Source organism: Phyllopteryx taeniolatus, chromosome 2 (assembly GCF_024500385.1).
Source record: "Phyllopteryx taeniolatus isolate TA_2022b chromosome 2, UOR_Ptae_1.2, whole genome shotgun sequence".
Taxonomy (NCBI): domain Eukaryota; kingdom Metazoa; phylum Chordata; class Actinopteri; order Syngnathiformes; family Syngnathidae; genus Phyllopteryx; species Phyllopteryx taeniolatus.
Window position 1 is genome coordinate 25,637,240 of NC_084503.1, and position 22,348 is coordinate 25,659,587.

The 22,348-nt window shown below is 44.1% G+C and overlaps 1 protein-coding gene across 6 annotated transcripts in view; it reads right to left on the reverse strand.

The window, feature by feature from the left end:
- Positions 1 to 22,348, reverse strand: part of LOC133474142 (transcription initiation factor TFIID subunit 4-like) — a 222,666-nt gene that overhangs the window by 141,529 nt on the left and 58,789 nt on the right. For all 6 annotated transcript variants that reach the window (XM_061765515.1, XM_061765514.1, XM_061765512.1 and 3 more), the window contains 2 exons: positions 14,093 to 14,168; positions 12,679 to 12,793 (listed from right to left, as the gene is read on the reverse strand). In XM_061765515.1, coding sequence (XP_061621499.1) covers positions 12,679 to 12,793; positions 14,093 to 14,168 — 191 coding nt within the window. The remainder of the gene's footprint in view (positions 1 to 12,678; positions 12,794 to 14,092; positions 14,169 to 22,348) is intronic.

The following is a 22,348-nucleotide window of genomic DNA, read 5'->3' on the forward strand; positions in this document are numbered from 1 at the left end:
CTCTAATTGCTACAGGACTATTTGCACAATTGTCAAAAACTAAAATTAAAAAAAATTAAAAAATTGTACCGGCATTACCAGATTACTAGCAACCTTTTATTGGTCAGCGACTGTTTTTCTCAATGTCTTTATGTCTCAAAAGTATTCTCTGTCAAATGACTGTCTGTTGTCGTACTAGAGCAGCTCCAACTACCGGAGACAAATTCCTTGTGTTTTTTTTCTTTTTTTGGACATACTTGTCAAAATAAAGATGATTCTGATTCTGATTCTACACTTAAGACTATGTGAGTCCCGGGAGGCGCATGTCATGCAAACAATGAGTCCCAGCCCTGGGACAATGAGCCCCTGCAATTTATCATCACAGAATACAGACAGATGCAGTAATCCTCCACTACATCACAGTTCTTGCGTCGCGGTCCCGCTATATTGCAGATTTTTATTGCAGTTGTTACCCTATCTTTTATACTGTTTGTACAATATTTTTGCGTTATCAGTTGCTCTTGCTCTCTGTCAATGTATGTGTTTAGGCCTGCCACAATAGCAAATTTTTTAGAATGATATTTTTTCCCCAAAACTTGCACGATAAACGATGGTATTGTTGATGTGTTTTTTTTATGCCACTGATATAATGATATCAGCGCATAATAAAGAATTCTACACAACTTACAAATTTTGCCATGGTAATCAAACATATGAGCACAACAGTGTAATGTTCTCTTATTTTCAAAACAAAAGTAGGGCTGCATTTCACAATAAGAGCAAGTAAATAAAAAGAGAAAGTTATACATGTTCTAATAAAGAGCTTCACTTCAGAAAAGTAAAAAAGACCTTTTTTAGACCAAAGACCAAAAAGATACCTTTTCTTTTTGGTATCGTCACATAACAAACAATTCAACAACAGTCTCAAACACTTACATACTGTATTTCAATTTAACAACTCTTAACAACTGAACCGTTTTAGAGGTTATATTTGTTCAAAACCTTTGTTTTGTTTCATAATGGCTTTTTACATATATGCACTTTTAATAAGTGCTCCCTGTGGGAACTTCCCATGGAAAAGTACAAACTATATTGCAGATTTTGATTTCAGTTGTTGCTTAATTTTCTATAAACATACCTAGAGTGTATTTAAACAGGGTATTTGTATTTACGGAGGTGGACTGGAATTTAACCCCTCTATACAGATAATCAGTTTATAAATGGATAACAAATGTATTATCATAAAACTACTTCATGAACAAATAACCAGCTGATGAAAAAAATTACCTGGTTATTTATACTTTTACACAAAAGGACTTTAAGGACTACTGAAAAAGAATAGGAAATAGGATCATTTTCTCAAATTCACACTTTTTAGTTGACAATCAACACTAATATTGAAACATTTTGGGTGGTTAATATTATTTACTGGACAGGGGAAAAATATAAACGGTTATGTTCAGTAACTTAAGCTGTCAGATAATTGTAACTTTAAATTTTGGCCGAAATGACATACAGTACTCACCTTTGTTTGTCAAAACTGAACTAACGTACAATACTAGAGTTCATGCGGATGTGAAAGGCCCGGTTCGACTGGGTTTGCCTTGGACCACACCACTATGCTTAGCCAATGACGGCCAGCCCACAAACTGTGACAGCATGGTGGATCACTTGCATGTTCTTTGATTAAAAAGGCAGCTACAGTAGCTAGCCCATTAGCTGCACTACACTTCAAACGTTCCTCACGGTGATATGTTGAATTTTGGCGTCAAGCAACGACCTGGCTGGCCACTGTGGGCTGCCGAGGCATAGACAGACTCCCCCAGCCTGCAGCTTCTCTTTACATTTTTTTTCAAACCGTATGGTAGACGTTTTTACAGCGCATGTACCCCTCTATCTATCGCGCTCGTTTTTTTATACACACACTCATATACGTAGGGCGAGTCTTGTCCCAAAAAAATCATACGTCAGATTTCCAGCACTATGCCATGAATAAATAGTTAACTTTCCCTAAACTGTCCCACTTGTGTGCATCTACTGAGGCAACGCCGTTCCGGCAGTGGTTCGCTGCTTTCGTGAGCGGTGAGGCAGGTGTTACCACAACAATGACAACTTATCGAGTCTGGAAAAAAGTCTCCGTTGTATTTATAGAACGATAACCCACCCTCCTCTGCTCCTGATTGGTTACTGGCTCGCACCAAGACAGGACTCATACTTTTGGTGGATCATGATTCGCTGAAGCACTTCAGCAACACACACACATACGTTGGTAAGCAATGCTGTGCGTCTGTGGACGAAGATTCACCATGCTCATTTTTGTGCGTCTCAAACGCGGGACGCACATCAAACGATATCCCTGTATGTGTCCTCTGATACTGGGTGGCAACCAGTTCAAGGTGTACCCCGCCTCTCGCCCAGGTCAGCTGAGATAGGCGCCAGCACGCCCGTGGCCCTAGTGAGGATAAGCGGTACGAAAATGAAAGGATGGATAGATGTCATTAATTTTATTTCATTGCAGTACATAAAATGGATGGATGGATGGAGGGATTTGATTTTATTAATATTAAGTAAAATCTCATGAATAAAATGTTTGTTCTTTATTATGATAAAATACACATTTAATTAATAAATACTGTTGTTTTAAGATTATTTTCAGAGAAATAGAAAAATAAATATGAAAAAAAGTTGTTTTATTTTATTAAATTAAATTAATTATTAAATGTTTATATTTTCGGATATATTATATATATATATATATATAATATTTATAAATATAATGTTGTGTGGCGGCATGGTGAGCGACTGGTTAGCACATCTGCCTCACAGTTCTGAGGACCGGGGTTCAAATCCCGGCCTCGCCTGTGTGGAGTTTGGATGTTCTTCCCGTGCCTGCGTGGGTTTTCTCTGGGCACTCCAGTTTCCTCTCACATCCCAAAAACATGCATTAGGTTAATTGAAGACTCGAAAATTTCCCGTAGGTGCGAATGTGAGTGCGAATGGTCGTTTGTTTATATGTGCCCTGCGATTGGCTGGGAACCAGTTCAGGTTGCACCCCGCCTCTCGCCCGAAGATAGGTGGGATAGGTAGGCTCCAGCACGCCCGCGACCCAAGTGTGAATAATGCCTGGATCAGACAAAAGAAAGACAAATTTGGTCTTTCCCGATTGCACTATGTCAGACTACTGCCATGAAATCTTGCTGTCTCAGTGGCAACACTACACGACATGTATTCCGATACCACCGCATCCCGTCTTTTACGGTCACAGGGCTTTATCTTTTCAAATCAAACACTGTCGGAGAGGCGGAACCAGAAAACGTGTCACCGGTTAACGCGACTGGATACACTCATTACCATGGCGACAACAACAACAATGTGCCGTGCCAATGTATTGTGTCGGTTGAAAAAATAACAAAATGAGTAAAAAACGTGTGGTGGTCATCATCGGTGCTTGGGAGAGTTCATTCAAGGACTGCTTGAGGTATGTTCACGTTCTTTTAATACGATAGGGCTCGTAACCAGGGAACAAAATGTTATGTAGCATTAACTAGCATTATGCTAGCATTAACGATTGTACGTAAACGTGCCGGCGTTCATGCGAATCATGCTCTACAGCTTCGGTCAACATTGGTTTGTGCGCGTTAATAAATGTTAACAACGGCGTGCAAGTATGTTGACAACGGCTAGCAAGGGAGGTGTTGCGCCGGTCACAATACGCAATCCTATGGGTTGAGGTGCGCTGTCGGAGAGTTGTCGTTGATATGTCACACAGCACGGAAGATAGCCAAAAAAATCAAACATGCTTGACTTTTCTTTTTGGCGTCGTAGGGCTATCGTAGGGCCAAATCGTTGGTCGTGGATTATGTCACACTAGTTTTCGTCGTTCCTGACAAAATATGTCGGGCCGAATAGAGGAAATCGGCTGCGATAGCTAATCAGGCTAATATCGGGGCTAAAATCCTGTCGTCTGATCTAGGCATAAGCGGTACGGAAAATGGATGGATGGAATATATATATATTTTTTTGTCAGAGCTAAGAGGCACCTTCGAACAGGGACAACGGGGGTGAGCAATGGCTCATTTGTATGAGAGAGGACCGCCCCCTCAAAACAAACTGATTTCAGCATGACTAAAACATATTAGGTGGATATTTATACCAGATTCTTTTTTTTTTTTTTAGCCATGCAGACATTTTTGATCAATGGGGTATTTTGACAAACGTGCATCACAAACATGTTATTAAGACGTGGGGGCTGTGTGTGTAAAATATGCATATGTGTTCTTTAAAGATAACACGGGTCACGTCATAACATCAGGGTTGCATGATTGTGACAAACTTCCCCTCGTGGTGTCTGGCTATGTCGAGACACACTGTTGGCCTCGGGCAATACGAAAGGACAGCAAACAACAAAAAGTGTATGAGACGACACGAGCGAATGCAACACTCGGAAATACTTCATTGTAGCTTGCGGCCGAGCAAAACTAGACGAAAAGATACATAAATAAATAAAAATAACACCTTGAGATGCAGGAGCTCTTTTCCAAGGGGGTCCCAGACATGTAATACTGCTGTTACATTACATCATTTGTGCAGAAAAACAAAGAACAGAAAAATTATGAATTAAAATGCTTCATAACGTTTACATTTTCATATCAATATCAATGTAGGTATGATAATAGCATACCAGAATTAAATATATTTTATTCATTTCGGAAGTTTCTCTAAACTGCTTAAATGGTGCTGATTTTTTGTCATTTTATGAATGGATGGATTTTGCCACCTTATATCCTTTCTTCTATTTGAGGGTGGCATTTATTTGTCTTGGTGGGTGAGGCATCCAATTGGGGCAAGGCGTCTATTTATTATGTGACAAAGGAAGGAAAGCAAAGCAAATTTATTTCTACAGCGCATTTCATACACTAGGTAACTCAATGTGCTTTACATGATTAAAAGCATTTGAAAACAGAGAAAAACCAACAACTTATAAACATTTAAAAAGAGAACAAATAATAAATACAAGTACAATTAAATCAGCATACAGTGCAAGAAATATCATTTAAAAGTGTAAATGCTCTAAAAAGCATTAGAAGAAAGAAGAGTCTTTAACCTGGACTTAAAAACAGTCACACTTGGGGCTGACGTCACTTCTGTTGGCAACTTATTCCATTTGTGTGCAACATAATAGCTAAATGCTGCTTCACCATGTTTGCTTTGGACTCTGTGCTCCACTATTTGACCTGAGTCTGTCCATCTCAGAGCCCTATTGTGTTCATAATCCATTACCATTTGTTTCATGTAATAAGGACCTGAACCATTTAGTGATTTATAGACTAGTAGCAGAACTTTAAAATCTATTCTAAAGCTGACTGGGAGCCAGTGTAAAGACTTTAGAATTGGAGTGATATGTTCTGACCTCTTTGTTCTGGTCAGAACCCGAGCAGCAGCATCCTGAATGAGCTGCAGCTGTTTAATGCTCTTTTTGGGGAGTCCAGTCAGAAGACCATTACAACAGTCAAGTCTAATTGAGATAAACGCAAGGATGAGCTTCTCCTTGTATGATTGGCACATGCAAACCTTCACTCTTTCAGATGGTAGAAGGCAGTTTTAGCAATTGCTTTGATATGACTGTTGAAAGTCAGGTCGGAATTTATCAGTTCACCAAGGTTTCGGATTTTATCTTTGGTTTGTAAAGAGAGTGACTCCAGGTATTTACTAACAGCAATTCTCTTTTCTTTATTGCCAAAAACAATTCTCTCACTTTTGTTGTGGTTTAATTGAAGAACATTTTGGCTCATCCAGTTATTTATCTGTTTTAGACAGTGACACAACACCTCAATTGAACTGTCGTCATCTGGAGACACTGCTAGATATAACTGTGTGTCATCTGTATAGCTATGATCGTCAAAATTAAAGTTCAAGGGTAGCATATACAGGCTGAACAGGAGGAACAGGAAGTTGTCTTGGTGGATGATACCAATTGGTGCATGCATAGTGGGTACTATGGGTAAAAGGGGGCATTTATTTGTCTGAGTGTATGATGCAACCAGTGACCAATTGGGGTAGAGTGTCTATTAACTCATTCAATGCCAGCCATTTTCAGAAAAGAAAATCCCTATATTGCTAGCCACTTTAGAGCATGTCAACAGATTGTGTTATATGATTATATATACACCAAATCTACTAAATGAAAGAAGAGACTCCCTTCTTTCACCAGGAAAAAGTTTGATTCTACCTTTTTACATTCTTTAGTAATCAGCAGTAAAATATAGGTAGGTAAATAAAATTTGTTTAACAAAACAATATGAAGCAAACAGTGGCTTTTATGCAAATATTTTTCTTTCGTGACACCCCTAACATCTGAACAGTGGTTTTATTCCATGAGCCAGCTTAAAAAAACATTTAGGAATGGCTTTTGATAGCAAAATAATAATGTATTTACCGATATACACACACTGTGAGCGGCGCTGAGTCACTGGACGTCATGTCAGTCATGGACTCGTATAGTTTAGGGGCTCCATATATGGTGAACATGGTCCCCTTCATACGTCCAAGATCTCTGTTTGTATTTTGAGATCTACAGATTCAGGTCAAATAGTGGAGCACAGAGTCTAAAGCAAACATGGTGAAGCAGTATTTAGCTGTTATGTTGCATACAGTTGGTGTAAGTTGCCAACAGAAGTCAAGTCTGGCCCAAGTGTCAATGTTTTTAAGTCCAGGTTAAAATCTATTCTTTTTTTTTCCCTCATGCTTATGACTGAGCAGTTTCCATTTTTTAAATATTTCTTCCACTGCATGTTTTTAGTTATTTTAGTCTCTTTGTTTTAAATGCGGCGGCACGGTGGACGACTGGTTAGAGCATCAGCCTCACAGTTCTGAGGACCCGGGTTCAATCCCCGGCCCCGCCTGTGTGGAATTTGCATGTTCTCCCCGTGCCTGCGTGGGTTTTCTCCGGGCACTCCGGTTTCCTCCCACATCCCAATAACATGCATGGTAGGTTAATTGATGACTCTAAATTGCCCGTAGGCATGACTGTGAGTGCGAATGGTTGTTTGTTTCTATGTGCCCTGCGATTGGCTGGCAACCAGTTCAGGGTGTACCCCGCCTCCTGCCCGATGACAGCTGGGATAGGCTCCAGCACGCCCGCGACCCTAGTGAGGAGAAGCGGCTCAGAAAATGGATGGATGGATGGATGGATGTTTTAAATGCTTTTAAGACGTCTTTTACTTTTCTGTACTTCTGTTACTTTGTCACTAGGGAAGATCTCCGCCTTCCTTTTCCTCCTTCAAGCCAGCGCTGTCAACATAACAAACACGTGTGCTCTCACAAGTGGGTCTTCAAGACGTAGGCAACCAATCAGAGAAAAGGGGGTGGTTTTAACCAAATATGGACAAAGCGGATACAAAACTGGGTCAAACAGAAGTCAGAGGGGCATTTTCTGGACAATCGTATGACAAAACCAGGGTTTTTTTTTTTTTTTTTTATGTAATTGACACTTTTATACTAAGTCCATGTTAGAGAGTCACTCTATGGAGGTCTAAATAGCACAAGTATGGGACCTTTAAAATCATTTTAATCATGTAAAGAAGCACATTGAGTTATCCTGTGTATGAAATGTGCTATATAAATAAATTTGCCTTGCCTTGCCTTTGTCACATTTATGACACATACACTTCTGCTAACTACCACAACACATCCTCTGCGACATCGATTAATATACAGTACATTATCTGTTTGAATGTAAAATGCTTCAACTAGTCCGACTTGCAGAGCGTGACAGCAGCCATTTTTTCATTGGATTTTAATTCGGCCTGCAAGGAAAAGAGAGGTTTTCCTGCTTTCGCCTCTTTGTCCCACCTGTCCCGTGAACCTGTCTGCAATACCGAGACTTTTCCTATGATATTGCAATAATTATCATACCGGGAGATTAATAGAGTGATAAAACCAAACCGTGAGATATAGATATCATTACATCCCTAATGTCTAACAACTGGGATAATTCTAGCAACTACATTTTTAGTTAGTAAATTTTTTTTCTTCTTGTTGGAAAAGGGGATGTACTGTATCAATTTGGATCGAAGCATTTTTTTATTCAGGTGAACAACAATGTGTCATGTTAAAGACATTTGATGAAGGATTTAAGATTTTTAGTAGTGATGCACCGAAATTACGGCCACCAAAATGTTTTGGCCGAAAATGGCCACGTTTTGTTTCAGACTGAAAGACTTTTGATAGCGGAAACAGAATGTTGTTATAAAGCAAGCAATAACCGTGGCCAGTGTGTGGTTGTGTACATTGTAAAAAATTAATAAATTGAAAAAATATATATATGGCCTGCAATTGCCTGGCAACCAGTTCAGGGTGTACCCTGCCTCCTGCCCGATGACAGCTGGGATAGGCTCCAGCACACCCGCGACCCTAGTGAGGAGAAGCGGCTCAGAAAATGGATGGATGGATGGATATATATGGCGCGTCAATATTGAGCAGTCGCGCAACCGTGCTGCTTTCCGCTGTTCGGGTACTAAAGGGAATGCTTGTTGCACGCTATTATGCACCGACCTAGCTACCTACAAGCTTCAGCTAATGCAGCTAAATATGACTGCTGTTTGTGCCAATGCACCAATCAGCAGTACCCACCGTTCTTGAGTCCTTGGAGGGGGTGCTGAAGACTGCACCCACTGGGGACTCCATCGTTATGGTGGGGGACTTCAATGCTCACGTGGGCAATGACAGTGAGACCTGGAAGGGCGTGATTGGGAGGAACGCCCCCCTCCTCCCCCCCATCAGAACTCGAGCGTTCTGTTATTCGACTTTTGCGCTCATCACAGATTGTCCATAACGAACACCATGTTCAAGCATAAGAGATTCCATATGTGCACTTGGCATCAGGACACCCTAGGCCGCAGTTCGATGATCGTGTTTGTGTTTGTGCCATCGGACTTGCGGCCACATGTCTTGGATGTCACTCGGGTGAAGAGAGGGGCGAAGCTGTCAACTAATCAGCACCTGGTGATGTGTTGGTTGGAGAAGATGCCGGTCTAACCTGGCAGGACCAAACGAATTGTGAGGGTCTGCTGAGAACATCTGGCAGAATCCCCTGTCACAAGGAGTTTCAATTCTCACCTCTGGCAGAACTTTGCTCACGTTCCGGGGGAAGGGGAGATACTGAGTCCGAGTGGACCATGTTCCACGCTTCCATTGCTGAGGCGGCCGACCAGAGCTGTGACCGTAAGGTGGTCGGTGCCTGTCGTGGCGGCAAACACAAACCCGTTGGTGGACACCAGCGGTGAGGGATGCCGTCAAGCTGAAGAAGGAGTCCTATCGGGCATTTTTGTCCTATGGGACTCCTGAGGAAGCTGATAGGTTCCGGCTGGCCAAGCTGAATGCAGCTTTGGTGGTCGCTGCGGCAAAAACTAGGGCATGGAAGGAGTTCGGTGAGGCCATGGAGAACGACATCCGGATGGCTTCTAGGAAATTCTGGTCCACCATCCGGTGTATCAGGAGGGGCAAGCAGTGCACCATCCATACTGTGTATAGTGGGGATGGGACGCTGCTGACCTCGACTCGGGATGTTGTGAATCGGTGTTGTGAATACTTCGAAGACCTTCTCAATTCCACCGACACGCCTTCCCATGTGGAAGCAGATTCTGGGATCTCTGAGGCGGGCTCCCCTATCTCTGGGGTTGAGGTCACCGAGGTGGTTAAAAAGCTCCTCGGTGGCAAGGCCCTAAGGGTGGATGAGATTCGCCTGGAGTTCCTAAAGGTTCTGGATGTTGTGGGGCTGTCCTGGTTGACACGCCTCTGCACCATCACGTGGACATCGGGGACAGTGCCTCTGGATTGGCAGACTGGGGTGGTGGGGCCCCTTTTAAGTAGGGCGACCGGAGGGTGTTTTCCAACATAGGGGGATCACACTCCTCACCCTCCCTGGTAAGGTCTATTCAGAGGTGCTGGAGAGGAGGGTCCATCGGGAAGTTGAATCTCAGATTCGCTGCTCCTCCACACAGAGTTGAGCCAGATGAGGTGGCTCGGGCATCTAATTAGGATGCCTCGTGGACACCTCCCTGGCGAGGTGTTCCGGGCATGTCCCACTGGGAGGAGACCCCGGGGACGACCCAGGACACTCTGGATAGTCTATGTCTCCCGGCTGGCCTGGGAACGCCTCAGGGTCTGCGCGGAAGAGCTAGATGAAGTGGCTGGTGAAAGGGAAGTCTGGGCTTCCCACCTAAAGCTATTGCCCCCGCGACCCGACCTCGGAGAAGTGGAAGAAAATGGATGGATGGATGTATGAATGGATGGACAAGAAGTTTGTCCACAACAAGCAGTTACAGACAAAACAGGTCAATTACATTTACTTTACTTTTATTTGATAATTTTTTTGACTCAAAGGGGCCAGCTCTTATGGTGAGGGTTCTTAACCCTCTTCCCCTGGGAAACCACTTCATTTTGAGCATTACCACAACCATCTGATAGACCTAGCTTTAAAAATTATTGCAGAAGTGTACCACCCCAATATAAAAGTATTGTTTATGATTATTAACTTTAATTTGCAAATTATTTATAATATAAAAAACACATTTTCCAATTTAAAATGATACTGATATTTTGTTTTATTTAATTTATTTATTTTATTTTTATTTAACTATTGATTTAGTCAATGTTGGCACTCTTGTTTGCCTGTGCGGCCACTGAGCAGGACTAGCGTCAAATTGTCCAATAAATAAATATTGAACTACTCAAATAAGTATTGAAATAAATAAATATTGAAATGATATTAAGTTAATATTGAAATAAAACAGGTGGCACGGTAGCAACTGGTTAGATCATCTGCCTCACAGTTCTGAGGACCGGGGTTCAATCCCCGGCCCCGACTGTGTGGAGTTTGCATGTTCTCCCCGTGCCTGCGTGGGTTTTCTCCGGGCACTCCAGTTTCCTCCCACATCCCAAAAACATGCATTAGGTTAATTGAAGACTCAAAAATTGCCCGTAGGTGTGAAAGTGAGTGCGAATGGTTGTTTGTTTATATGTGCCCTGCGATTGGCTGGCAACCAGTTCAGGGTGTACCCTGCCTCTTGCCCGAAGATAGCTGGGATATGCTCCAGCACTCCCCCGACCCTTGTGATGATAAGCGGCCCAGAAAATGGATGGATGGATGAAATAAAATGTTGAAATACTGCGATTGGCTGGCCACCAGTTCAGGGTGTACCCTGCTTCTCGCCCGAAGATAGCTGGGATAGGCTGCAGCGCGCCCTCGACCCTTGTGAGGATACAGTGGTACAGAAAATGAATGGATGGATGTTTAAATAGTTGAATAAATACTGGAATAATTCAATAAATACTGAAATAATTGAATAAATACTGAAATAATTAAATACTTCAAGACACATTTATTGATTTATTTAATGATGTAGTTATCTATTTAATTCCAGCACTCATGTTCCTCCATATGAAAGAGTAGATATTTAGCTGCAAATGCATCTTCCATTACAAGGTTGCAATATTTACATTAAAACAACAAATATTGAAGCCATATTCTATTAACGATTACAATCATAGCATCATGATTATGTTGTGGAATTGAACCATATGAGAATTATTTTTATCCTATTACATAACATACTGCAATGACTATCCTGCAGTAATGTTCTTGACATAATTTTAAAACTGTGGAAATTCTGACAAATTGTTCTGGAAGTGAATTTGTACAAGTTGGTAGCTCTGAAGTCATAGTAAATTTTACTCATAATTGGGATAGTAATTTATTTCGGTGTTTCGGCTTTAGGTTTTCGAACTTGGAGTCCTCACATTTGGTTTTCGGTTTCAGTCAATAATTTTCATTTCAGTGCATCACTAGGTTTTAGTGTTATTTTTGAGAGCTAATTAAGGGGGAGGGGGGGGTTCATACTGTATTTTAAGGCTACATGGACAATCTAGTAATGGAAGTGTGTGCGTGTGTGTATGTGTGCATCATATGTGCACTGTGTGCGTGCATACGTGCGTGCGTGTGTAGACCCATGGTGATCACCACAGGGGGTGGTTGGGGGCAGCATGGTTGTCATGTAACAAGCCCAGCCTGACAGCTTAATTACCAATGCAGCTAAAGATTTATCGGTTTATCAATCAGGGCTCCGGGGCACTGACTTTCCCCTGGGGACACAGGAAGGCCCGGTGCATTACCGCGAACCAGTTGGGCCATGTGACCCACACTTGTCTCGGTCCGGCCTTGGTCACGCCGGGGCACAGTCCCGAAGTCCCTGAACAAATGTAACCACGCATTCTTTGCCTCTCAGGATGTGTATATACACAAAGACATCACACAAAGGCCAGATATCGATAGTCATGGCCCTTTCATGCTGTTAGACCATGGCCCGTATGTATATTTTTTTTGCTGCTACCAGAAATTTCCAGCCATCTGGATGCAATCATCTTATTCCAAAATTAAGAAATTAAGAGAGAGAGAGAGAGAAAGAGAGAGAGAGAGAGAGAGAGAGAGAGAGAGAGAGAGAGAGAGAGAGAGAGAGAGAGAGAGAGAGAGAGAGAGCGTGACAGTGTGTGTGTAGCCAGGTGGCACAAACACACCCAGTCTTGCTCACAATGTTGCCCATAGTCCCATTTCTAAAGGCATATTAGGGAAATGCTGTCCTCATGTGGAGACTATGAGGGATAACAAGCCAGGATAGTTGAGGAAGGGGGGACGAATAGTACCTGAAAGAGCCTCCTCCCGGGTCGTTGAGCTTGTTTTTTTGATTGCCAGAGATCTGGACAGCCAAGCCCACCGGACTCCTACCTGCTTGGAAGGTGCCCACCTTTCCCATTGTACCTGTTCAAAGGAGACGGGTAGAAAATGCTAAAAAAAAAATTGTATTGGCACCTAAATTACTTCTTAAAATTACAACCACATCTGCTTATGACAATAAAATACAGTACATATATTGTATTTTTTAATTTTATTTTACTTTTATCAGATTGAAGAGGCTGCACAGCTGTGTCATCCAATATAAAAAGTATTGAAATTGTGACTCAAGCTGATAAAATAAGATAAAAGAAATACAATTAATCTAAGTAAAATTGATTTAAAATTAAATAAAATACAGTAAATGTATTTATTTTTTTGTTAGTGTGAAGGACCTGTTCAGCTGTGTTATCTGATATAAACAGTCTTGAAATTGTGACTGGAACTGATACTGTCTAAATATATATCGAATATATTGTTCTATTGGTTTAATTGTTTATTTTATTTAATTTTCAAGTTGGACCCCGAGGATTATGCACAGCTAAGGAACAGCAACAAGGTAAGCTAAGTTGGCATGTATGTTTGTTTTTGCCACTTCTAGGTTTACATTGCCCATATTATTGCTTGGTTAGCCCGTTACACTCTCGGGGTTGGTGCAGGGTTGCGTCACATGATCACACAACACTTGAACCTGTTTCTCTCACACTTTCTGACCGCATGCTACCTCCGAGACACTTTGTATTTCTTTCCTCCTCCGCCTCCTCCCCAGCAAGGCACAAGGACTGCAAGAGTGAATTCAAACTTGATCCTAACAGGCATGTTCCTCGCCGATGGGCACAGACAAAGTATTTTTAGAACGATCCCCGCATTCCAATTTGCGGGCATAAAACGACCTACAAATCCTTTCACTGCGGGCCATCTTTTACGTGGTAGATCAAATTCGTATGCACTCTTGATTGCGCACACACACACACAAACACACACAAATGTGAAAAAAGTTAAACGTGCGCTTGTTACACACAGCACCTAAGAGAACTCAGCTATCTCTCTTTGGAGAGCGTTGGGGCGACGTTAGTGGGCTTCTGTGGGAACAGTGTGTGAATCAGTGTGAGTAAGCAGAGGCTTTATAAGTAGACAGACGGAGGAGGAAAGAAAAAAAGAAAAGCACCTGTTCTCTCGTTATGCTTGCCGCACGTTACACATCCCGCAAGCCCACTGAGAGGATGCTTCACTAATGGCTAAATGGCCCATTTAGCCTCCGTCACCGCGGCACCAGGTCAACGTTTGAGTCACAACACCGCGGCAGAGCAAGAACGCAAAAACGAGACTAGTGGGGCTTTAAAATGAACGAGATGACAACACTGATAAGTGCAGCAGATGTCTCACCTTGAGCTCTCATGGACTGCGAGATCATCACCGGCATTCGGACTTGTCCACCCACAGGGCCTGTAGTCTTCATACCCTGGGATGAGATGGGAGGTACAAGTGTTACATACAGTTTGCTTAGAACGGTCATGTAAAAAAAAAAAAAAAAAAAGAGTTAAATCCGGCGTCTCAGGAGGGGGAGGCAGTGCACCATCAACACTGTGTATAGTGGGGATGGGGCGCAGCTGACCTCAACTCGGGATGTTGTGAGCCGGTGGGGAGAATACTTCGAAGACCTCCTCAATTCCACCGACACGCCTTCCCATGAGGAAGCAGAGTCTGGGTTCTCTGAGGTGGGCTCTCCTATCTCTGGGGTTGAGGTCATCGAGGTGGTTAAAAAGCTCCTCGGTGGCAAGGCCCCGGGGGTGGATGAGATTCGCCCGGAGTTCCTAAAGGCTGTGGATGTTGTGGGGCTGTCCTGGTTGACACGCCTCTGTAACATCGCATGGACATCGGGGACAGTGCCTCTGGATTGGCAGACTGGGGTGGTGGTCCCGCTTTTTAAGAAGGGGGACCGAAGGGTGTGTTCCAACTACAGAGGGATTACGCTCCTCCGCCTCCCTGGTAAGGTCTATTCAGGGGTGCTGGAAAGGAGGGTCCGTCAGGAAGTCGAATCTCAGATTCAAGTGGAGCAGTGTGGTTTTTGTCCAGGCTGTGGGACAAAGGACCACCTCTACACCCTCGGCAGAGGTCGTCCAACCAGTCTACATGTGTTTTGTGGACTTGGAGAAGGCGTTAGACCGTGTCCCTCAGGGAGTCCTGTGGGGGGTGCTTCAGGAATATGTGGTACCGAACCCACTGATACGGGCTGTTCGGTCCCTGCACGACCGGTGTCAGAGTTTGGTCCACATTGCCGGCAGTAAGTCGGACTCGTTTCCGGGGAGGGTTGGACTCCGCCAAGGCTGCCCTTTGTCAGCGATTCTGTTCATAACTTTTATGGACAGAATTTCTAGGCGCAGCCGAGGCATAGAGGGGGTCTAGTTTGGTGGCCTCAGTATTGCAGCTCTGCTTTTTGCAGATGTGGTTCTGTTGGCTTCATCAAGCTGTGACCTCCAACTCTCATTGGAGCGGTTCGCAGCCGAGTGTGAAGTGGCCGGGATGAGAATCAGCACCACCAAATCTGAGACCATGGTCCTCAGTCGGAAAAGGGTGGCGTGCCCACTCCAGGTGGGGGATGAGATCCTGCCCCAAGTCGAGGAGTGAAAGTATCTTGGGGTCTTGTTCACGAGTTAGGGAAGAATGGAACAGGAGATTGACAGGCGGATCGGTGCAGCGTCTGCAGTGATGCGGACTTTGTATCGGTCTGTTGTGGTAAAGAAGGAGCTAAGCCGAAAGGCGAAGCTTTCAATTTACCAGTCGATCTATTTTCCTACCCTCACCTATGGTCACGAGCTGTGGGTCGTGACCGAAAGAACAAGATCCCGGATACAAGCGGCCAAAATTAGTTTCCTCCGCAGGGTGTCCGGGCTCTCCCTTAGAGTTAGGGTGAGAAGCTCGGTCATCTCAGAGGATCTCAGAGTAGAGCCGCTGCTCCTCCACATTGAGAGGAGCCAGCTGAGGTGGCTGGGGCATCTGATTCGGATGCCTCCCGGACGCCTCCATGGTGAGGTGTTCCGGGCACGTCCCACCAGGAGGAGACCCCGGGGACGACCCAGGACACGCTGGAGAGGCTACGTATCTCGGCTGGCCTGGGAACGCCTCGGGATCCCCCCGGAAGAGCTTGATGAAGTGGCTGGGGAGAGGGAAGTCTGGGCATCCCTGCTAAAGCTACTGCCCCCGCGACCCAACCTCGGATAAGCGGTAGAAAATGGATGGATGGTCATAAATACAGTGGCACCTCTGAGGTCGCAAAATTCATAATTTGGGCTTTCGGTTGAAATTTCAGGATGGACCTAAAATGCACAATAACCTTTTCAGATTAATTTAATTTGTATGTACAGTATTTCTGTGTCTGGAGCAGGGCTGGGCGATTTTTTTCCACAAAAACCCAATTTACGTTTTTACAAATGACATCATCTAAAATTAAGTGTTGCTCTTTGGTTTTTTTCAACAATGTTGGAGTTTTGAAGGTTATTTTCCCAGCATTAATTTGCATCACCTCCCACAGAAACAAAAGGAATACATATTTTTCTTTAAAAATTATGTAAAGAGGCTAGACTCCTGCGGGTCCGGTCCGGCCGGTCCGACCGGTCGGCAGATCACAGAGAAGAGGGGGGAAGACACTCCTACCCCATGGCTAATTCCAACCCCCCACTCCCACGCCCCCAAAACCAACTGTCGCTCAGTGGCCAGAGCAGGGCCAGAAGGCGGGCCCGACCGAGGCGGGAGTCGCTGACACCCCACCGTGAGCCCCAAGTCAGCCGGGGATCCCGAGGGAGAGAAGGGCGAAGACCACGGCGGCACGCCCCGGGTAGAGGGAAGAGGAGGACACAGGCCCGGGACGCAGCAGCACGGCCGCCAACCCCCCACCTGGAGACCAGGTTGGGCTGGTGAGGACACTTGGCCAGGTATCTTAAGGCCTGCGCCCCCCCCCCCCCCCCCCCACCCCACCCCCACCCCCCGCCCGACCCTTTTTCGCCCCTCCTTCCTCTCACCTCTCTTGGTGCAATCGCCCATCGTTGCTCACGACAGGAGCTTAATTTGGGCTCGTTTTGGCAGGCTATGACCGTTTATTTGGGTGGCTGCTGGCTCCTGCGTTGGGCACTGTTGGTGCCTGTGCCCCCCATGCTCTCCTGGGGGGATGGGGGCAGTGCCAGCGATGGGGCTCGCTGGGTGGGTGGGGGGTCGTGGTGGTCCGGTGGCCGTTCCCTTCCCCTTGGGACGTTTCGGTTGGGCTCGGGACCACCCTGGGTACTGGGTGGTCGGTGGCGTCCCCCTAGTTGGGTCCCCTGCTGGACGGGTTCACCCTTCCTTGATGTGCCGGCTCAGCAACTCCGTACACCAGTTGACTAATGTACATGTGGTATGGTGTTCATTCACTAATAAATTCGATAGAAACACTATAGACTTGAATTACTTGTGCTGGGATCACTTATAACAACACAGGTTATATCTTCATATAACTCAACTCACCTCATCTTCATATATATCAGCTCACAGGTGCTTACAGGTCTTTAGACACTAAAAAAGAATCCCACCGTACTACTCGAAAGTAGCCTTTTTCTGCCCTCTCTTATCTGGCTCTATTGGTTAGTTATTGCATGTCCTCTCCGGGTGTGGGAGACTGTCATGGCGCTACTGGGTCACCACTCTAATCTATAAATAATTCTAAAATTCTTCGCGTACGAGAATGTAAGAGATTATTAGCAGAGGTCATAATAAACCAATGATAACACACATAAACGCAGACATCGATTTTGGCCGGTAAACAACTGAAAGTATTACACAGTGTTCCTTTAAACATGGAATAATCAATTAATCGCCCATCCCTACTTTAAAGTACCATAAAACTGAAAACGGTATCATTTATGACATTGCACGATATCCCCACGAATCAAGGTATAAAGGCTATCTATCTATCTATCTATCTCTCGCTCTCTCCTTCCATTCCTATCGCGGCGACGCAACCCAAATTTTTACGTAAATTGAAACGTGCCAGTCTATCATGAACCTACGCTAACCAGTAGTAAAGTCATGATTACAGTAAATATTTGCATGAAAAAAACTCTTCAAAGCCATAAATACAAACAATTAAATGAAAATTAGTAAGTACTTTGCGCATTGACCGTGCCTTCTGGTGCCACGTGACCACATAGTGTATATTTACACCACAGTGCAAACTAGTTCATTGTGCGCCATTCGCAACCAACTCACTGATTCATTCACTAGCTGACTAACAGACCGATTAAGTAACAAACTACAGTGTAGTTGACCCACTTTAATGTTTAAGAACATCACACAAATGTAACTATCAGACAAATATAACCCAAGTGAACTTCAAATGCTGTTTTTAAATGGTGATTTCATTTATTAAGGAAAACAAAATCATTCGTTACCTGGGCCTGTGTGAAAAAGTAATTACCCCCCTTGTGAAATCATTAATTAATTGTGTCTAATCACAATTTTTGGTCATTTTCAATGATCACACCCAAGCCTGATTACCTCAAGACCTGTTCAATCAAGTAATCACTTAAACAGAATCTGTCCTGACAAAATCAAGTCGGACAAAAGATCTAAAAAAGCTTCAACAAAATGACACGATCCACAAAAATTCCAGAACAGTCAAGAAATAATGTAATTGACATCTATCAGTTTGGAAAGGGTTACAAAAGCCATTTCGTCTTTCTCGAATGATTCCCAAGACGTTTGGGAGAATATTATATGGACTGACGAGATGCACGTTGAGGTTTTTGGAAGGTGTGCGTCTCGTTACATCTGGCATAAATGTAGCACAGCAGTTCAGAAAAAGAACATAACAACAGTCAAACATGGTGGTGCTAGTGTGATGGTCTTGGGCTGGATTGCTCCTTCAGGACCTGAACAACATGCTGTGATTGATGGAACCATGGATTCTGCTCTTTATCAGAAAATCCTGAAGGAGAATGGCCAGCTATCAGTTTGTGACCTCAAGCTGAAGCACACTTGGGTTCTGCAGCAGGATAACGATCAAAAACACACCAGCAAGTCAACTTCTGAATGGTTTAAAAAAAAAAAAAAGAAGGTTTTGGAGTGGCCTAATCAAAGTCCAGACTTGAATCCAATTGAAATGCAGTGGCATGACCTTAAAAAGGCTGTTCGTGCTCGAAAACCCTCCATTTTTGCTGAATTCAAACAATTCTGCAAGGAAGAGTGGGCCAAAGTATCTCCACAGAGATCTGAAAGACTCATTGCCAGTTGTAGAAAAAGCCTGATTTCAGTTGTTTTCTGCTGAGGATGGCCCAACCACTTATTAGGTTTAGGGGGCCATTACTTTTTCACACAGGACCAGGTAACTTTGAATATTTTTTCCTTCACCATCATCATTTAAAAACAGCATTTTAAGTTCACTTTGGTTATATTTGCTGATACTTTTATTTGTCTGATGTTTTGCCGCTGCACAAACTGGTTAATTGCACACCATTCGTAAACTCAAAAGGTCTTATGTTAGGACCGTTGGACACCGAGGGCCCCCTGAATACACAAAAAAAAGGAAGCAAAGAAAACGGCAACTCGGGGGGCTGGTCCCGTCTCGCCCCACCCCAGACAGTCTCCCCAATTTTCATGCTGGTAATCATAGTAATAGGGTGGGTAGTGGGTCTTCACATTTCTCTTGGCTTGACTCCTGGGGCCTGCTATGGTTCGCACCCCTATTCCCGTTGTCCGTTCTCTCCCTCTGTCTGTCCCCTAAAACCGTTTTCTATCTGGCTGCATTTTCAATACACATCAGAAAAACAAAATAAATAAATAAATAAGCAGAGGGAGTATTTCAAAGTTCCCCTGTTGCAAAGCAAAACTATTCCAGCACAAAAGACATACAGATCCACCATTCTGCATGGTCATGCAGTTGAACAGGACAAGTTCAAAAACGCCAACTGGAAGGGGATTATTTTATGAGCTGGTTTGTCTTTTTCATCTATTGAAACATAATTTCTCGGGATTGAAATGTATTTACGTTCAGATTTTAAATTCAGTAAAGAGGCCTATTGAGTTCCCACATGGAACATATACAGTACACTGCAATCAAACACAATTCACCTCAGCTGCTGGCTTCCGAAAGACATGGCTAGCGACATGCTTTTGGCAGTTTAGGGGGTCCTTAGTTTACAACAGTCCTAACATGAGGTTTCATGATTAAAACTATATTGTATGTAACTTGGCGGCACGGTGACCGACTGGTTAGAGCGTCAGCCTCACAGTTCTGAGGACCCGGGTTCAATCCCCGGCCCCGCCTGTGTGGAGTTTGCATGTTCTCCCCGTGCCTGCGTGGGTTTTCTCTGGGTACTCCGGTTTCCTGCCACATCCCAAAAACATGCATGAATTGGAGACTCTAAATTGCCCGTAGGCATGACTGTGAGTGCGAGTGGTTGTTTCTTCCTATGTGCCCTGCGATTGGCTGGCAACCAGTTCAGGGTGTACCCCGCCTCCTGCCCGATGACAGCTGGGATAGGCTCCAGCACGCCCGCAACCCTAGTGAGGAGAAGCGGCTCAGAAAATGGATGGATGGATGGATGTATGTAACTTGTCACCTCCTAGGCTGGAATTCTGCATTACAACAACAGACCAGTCGCTTCGATATTTACTATGACTTTTAGGCCCCTTGTATGTGATTCATGGGGGGCAGTGGTCCGGTGCCCTTGCCCCTCCCCTTGGGACTGGTCGGGGCGCTTCGGTCGGGCTCGGGATCTCCATGGGTCCTGGGTGGTCGGTGCCGTCCCCCTGGTTGAGTCCTCTGCTGAACGGGCTTGCTGACTCGCCCCTCATTCTCTCCTACACTTTTCTGTCCTCTCTTATCTGGTTCTCTTGGTTAGTTATTTTATGTCCTCACCATGTCCCCCCCCCCCCCACCCACACCCCAATCTACAAATGTTGTAATGTTACTTGTGTTTAAATATCTAGACTCTCACTATTTTTCTGCTGTGGTTCTCACCCCTACTCCCCTTGTCCACTCTGTCCCCGTCTGTCCCCTAAATCCTTTTCTGTCCATCTGCATTTTCAATAAACATCAGATTAATTTTAAAAAATACAAAATTAACGAGAGGGAGTATTTTAAACATCAGATTAATTTCAAAAAATAAAAAATTAAGCAGAGGGAGTATTTCAAACTCCCCTGTTGCACAGCAAAACTGTAACTCCATCCATCCATTTTCCAAGCCGCTTATCCTCACAAGGGTCGCGGGACTGCTGGAGCCTATCCCAGCTATCTTCGGGCAGGAGGCGGGGTACACCCTGAACTGGTTGCCAGCCAATCGCAGGGTACATTTAAACAAACAACCAGTTGGAATCACATTCACACCTATGGGCAATTAACCTACCATGCATGTATATATGTGTGTGTGTGTGTGTGTGTGTGTGTGTGTGTGTGTGTATATATATATATATATATATATATATATTGGCTGGGGACCAGTTAAGGGTGTACCCCGTTTCTCGCCCGAAGATAGCTGGGATAGGCTCCAGCACGCCCGTGACCCTAGTGAGGATAAGCGGTACAGAAAATGGAGGGATGGATGGGAAGATATTATAGATAGATCGATAGATAGACAGACAGACACACACACGCACACACACAGACTTTGAAGGGAGTCACTCTCCCTGCAAGGGCGGTTTTATCGAACACCAGTTGGGCCACGCCTACCAAGCACTTGCTATCTATTGTACCTCCCTATAATTGAATCTCCTATTGCCAGACAATGATTGAAATGTTCACGGGAAATATTTCAAAGACCACAAAAGCTGTATGTGAGGGCTAGTATGTCTAACATTTTCCTGTAGACTGCTCTTCCAACTAATTATTAAAAGTTATTTTTTTAAACGTGCATAGCTAGGGTATTTATCCATGTACTCTATGTTGGTTGATTGGTTGGTTGTTTGGGCGGTCAGTCGATTATTTGTTATATCCTGGAAAGTCAGGATTTAGGGCAGATGCGCAGATTATTTGTGTACATGACCTACATTTAAATGCATCTCCAGATGAGATCATGCGAAGATAACAAGAAATCAAGACGGCAGTGAAAAAAAAAACAGATAAAGGAGGAAGGAGAACGCAGGCGGGTGGGGAAATGAGGGGTGTGCGATGGCGGGCTGTTAAGAGTCACTTCCTTCCCGGAAAGTCGCCACAGGTCAAGCCTCGGGCGCAGCCATCCATTCTTTAGCACTTTGCTTCTCGCTGCATATTTTTTTTCGCCTTGTTTTCCATTCTCTGACACGTGCTATATTACTGTTCAAGGGGTGAACGAGGAAAAAAAAAAAAAGACGACAAAGCAAATGCCATTTTTCCCAGAGATGCACCGCAGGGAAGGAATTCATTCAGCACAGATAGCAAAACACCTCTGGTCAGGCGGCGACACACAAGAGCAAAAACAACAACACAGGTACAAAGTTTGGCAATACAAGTAAAGCAACTTTAACACACTTTTAAGTTTTAAATCACTGTCACATACTGTATACCTACATCTTTCTGTGCTTTGTAAGAATTAGTACATCTACAGCATGTTTAACGTTTGATTTAAAGCTTTGAAAACAGCTATTTTTCTTTTGTTACTGACATGGTACAGCATAAAGAATGTGCTTGAATAACGA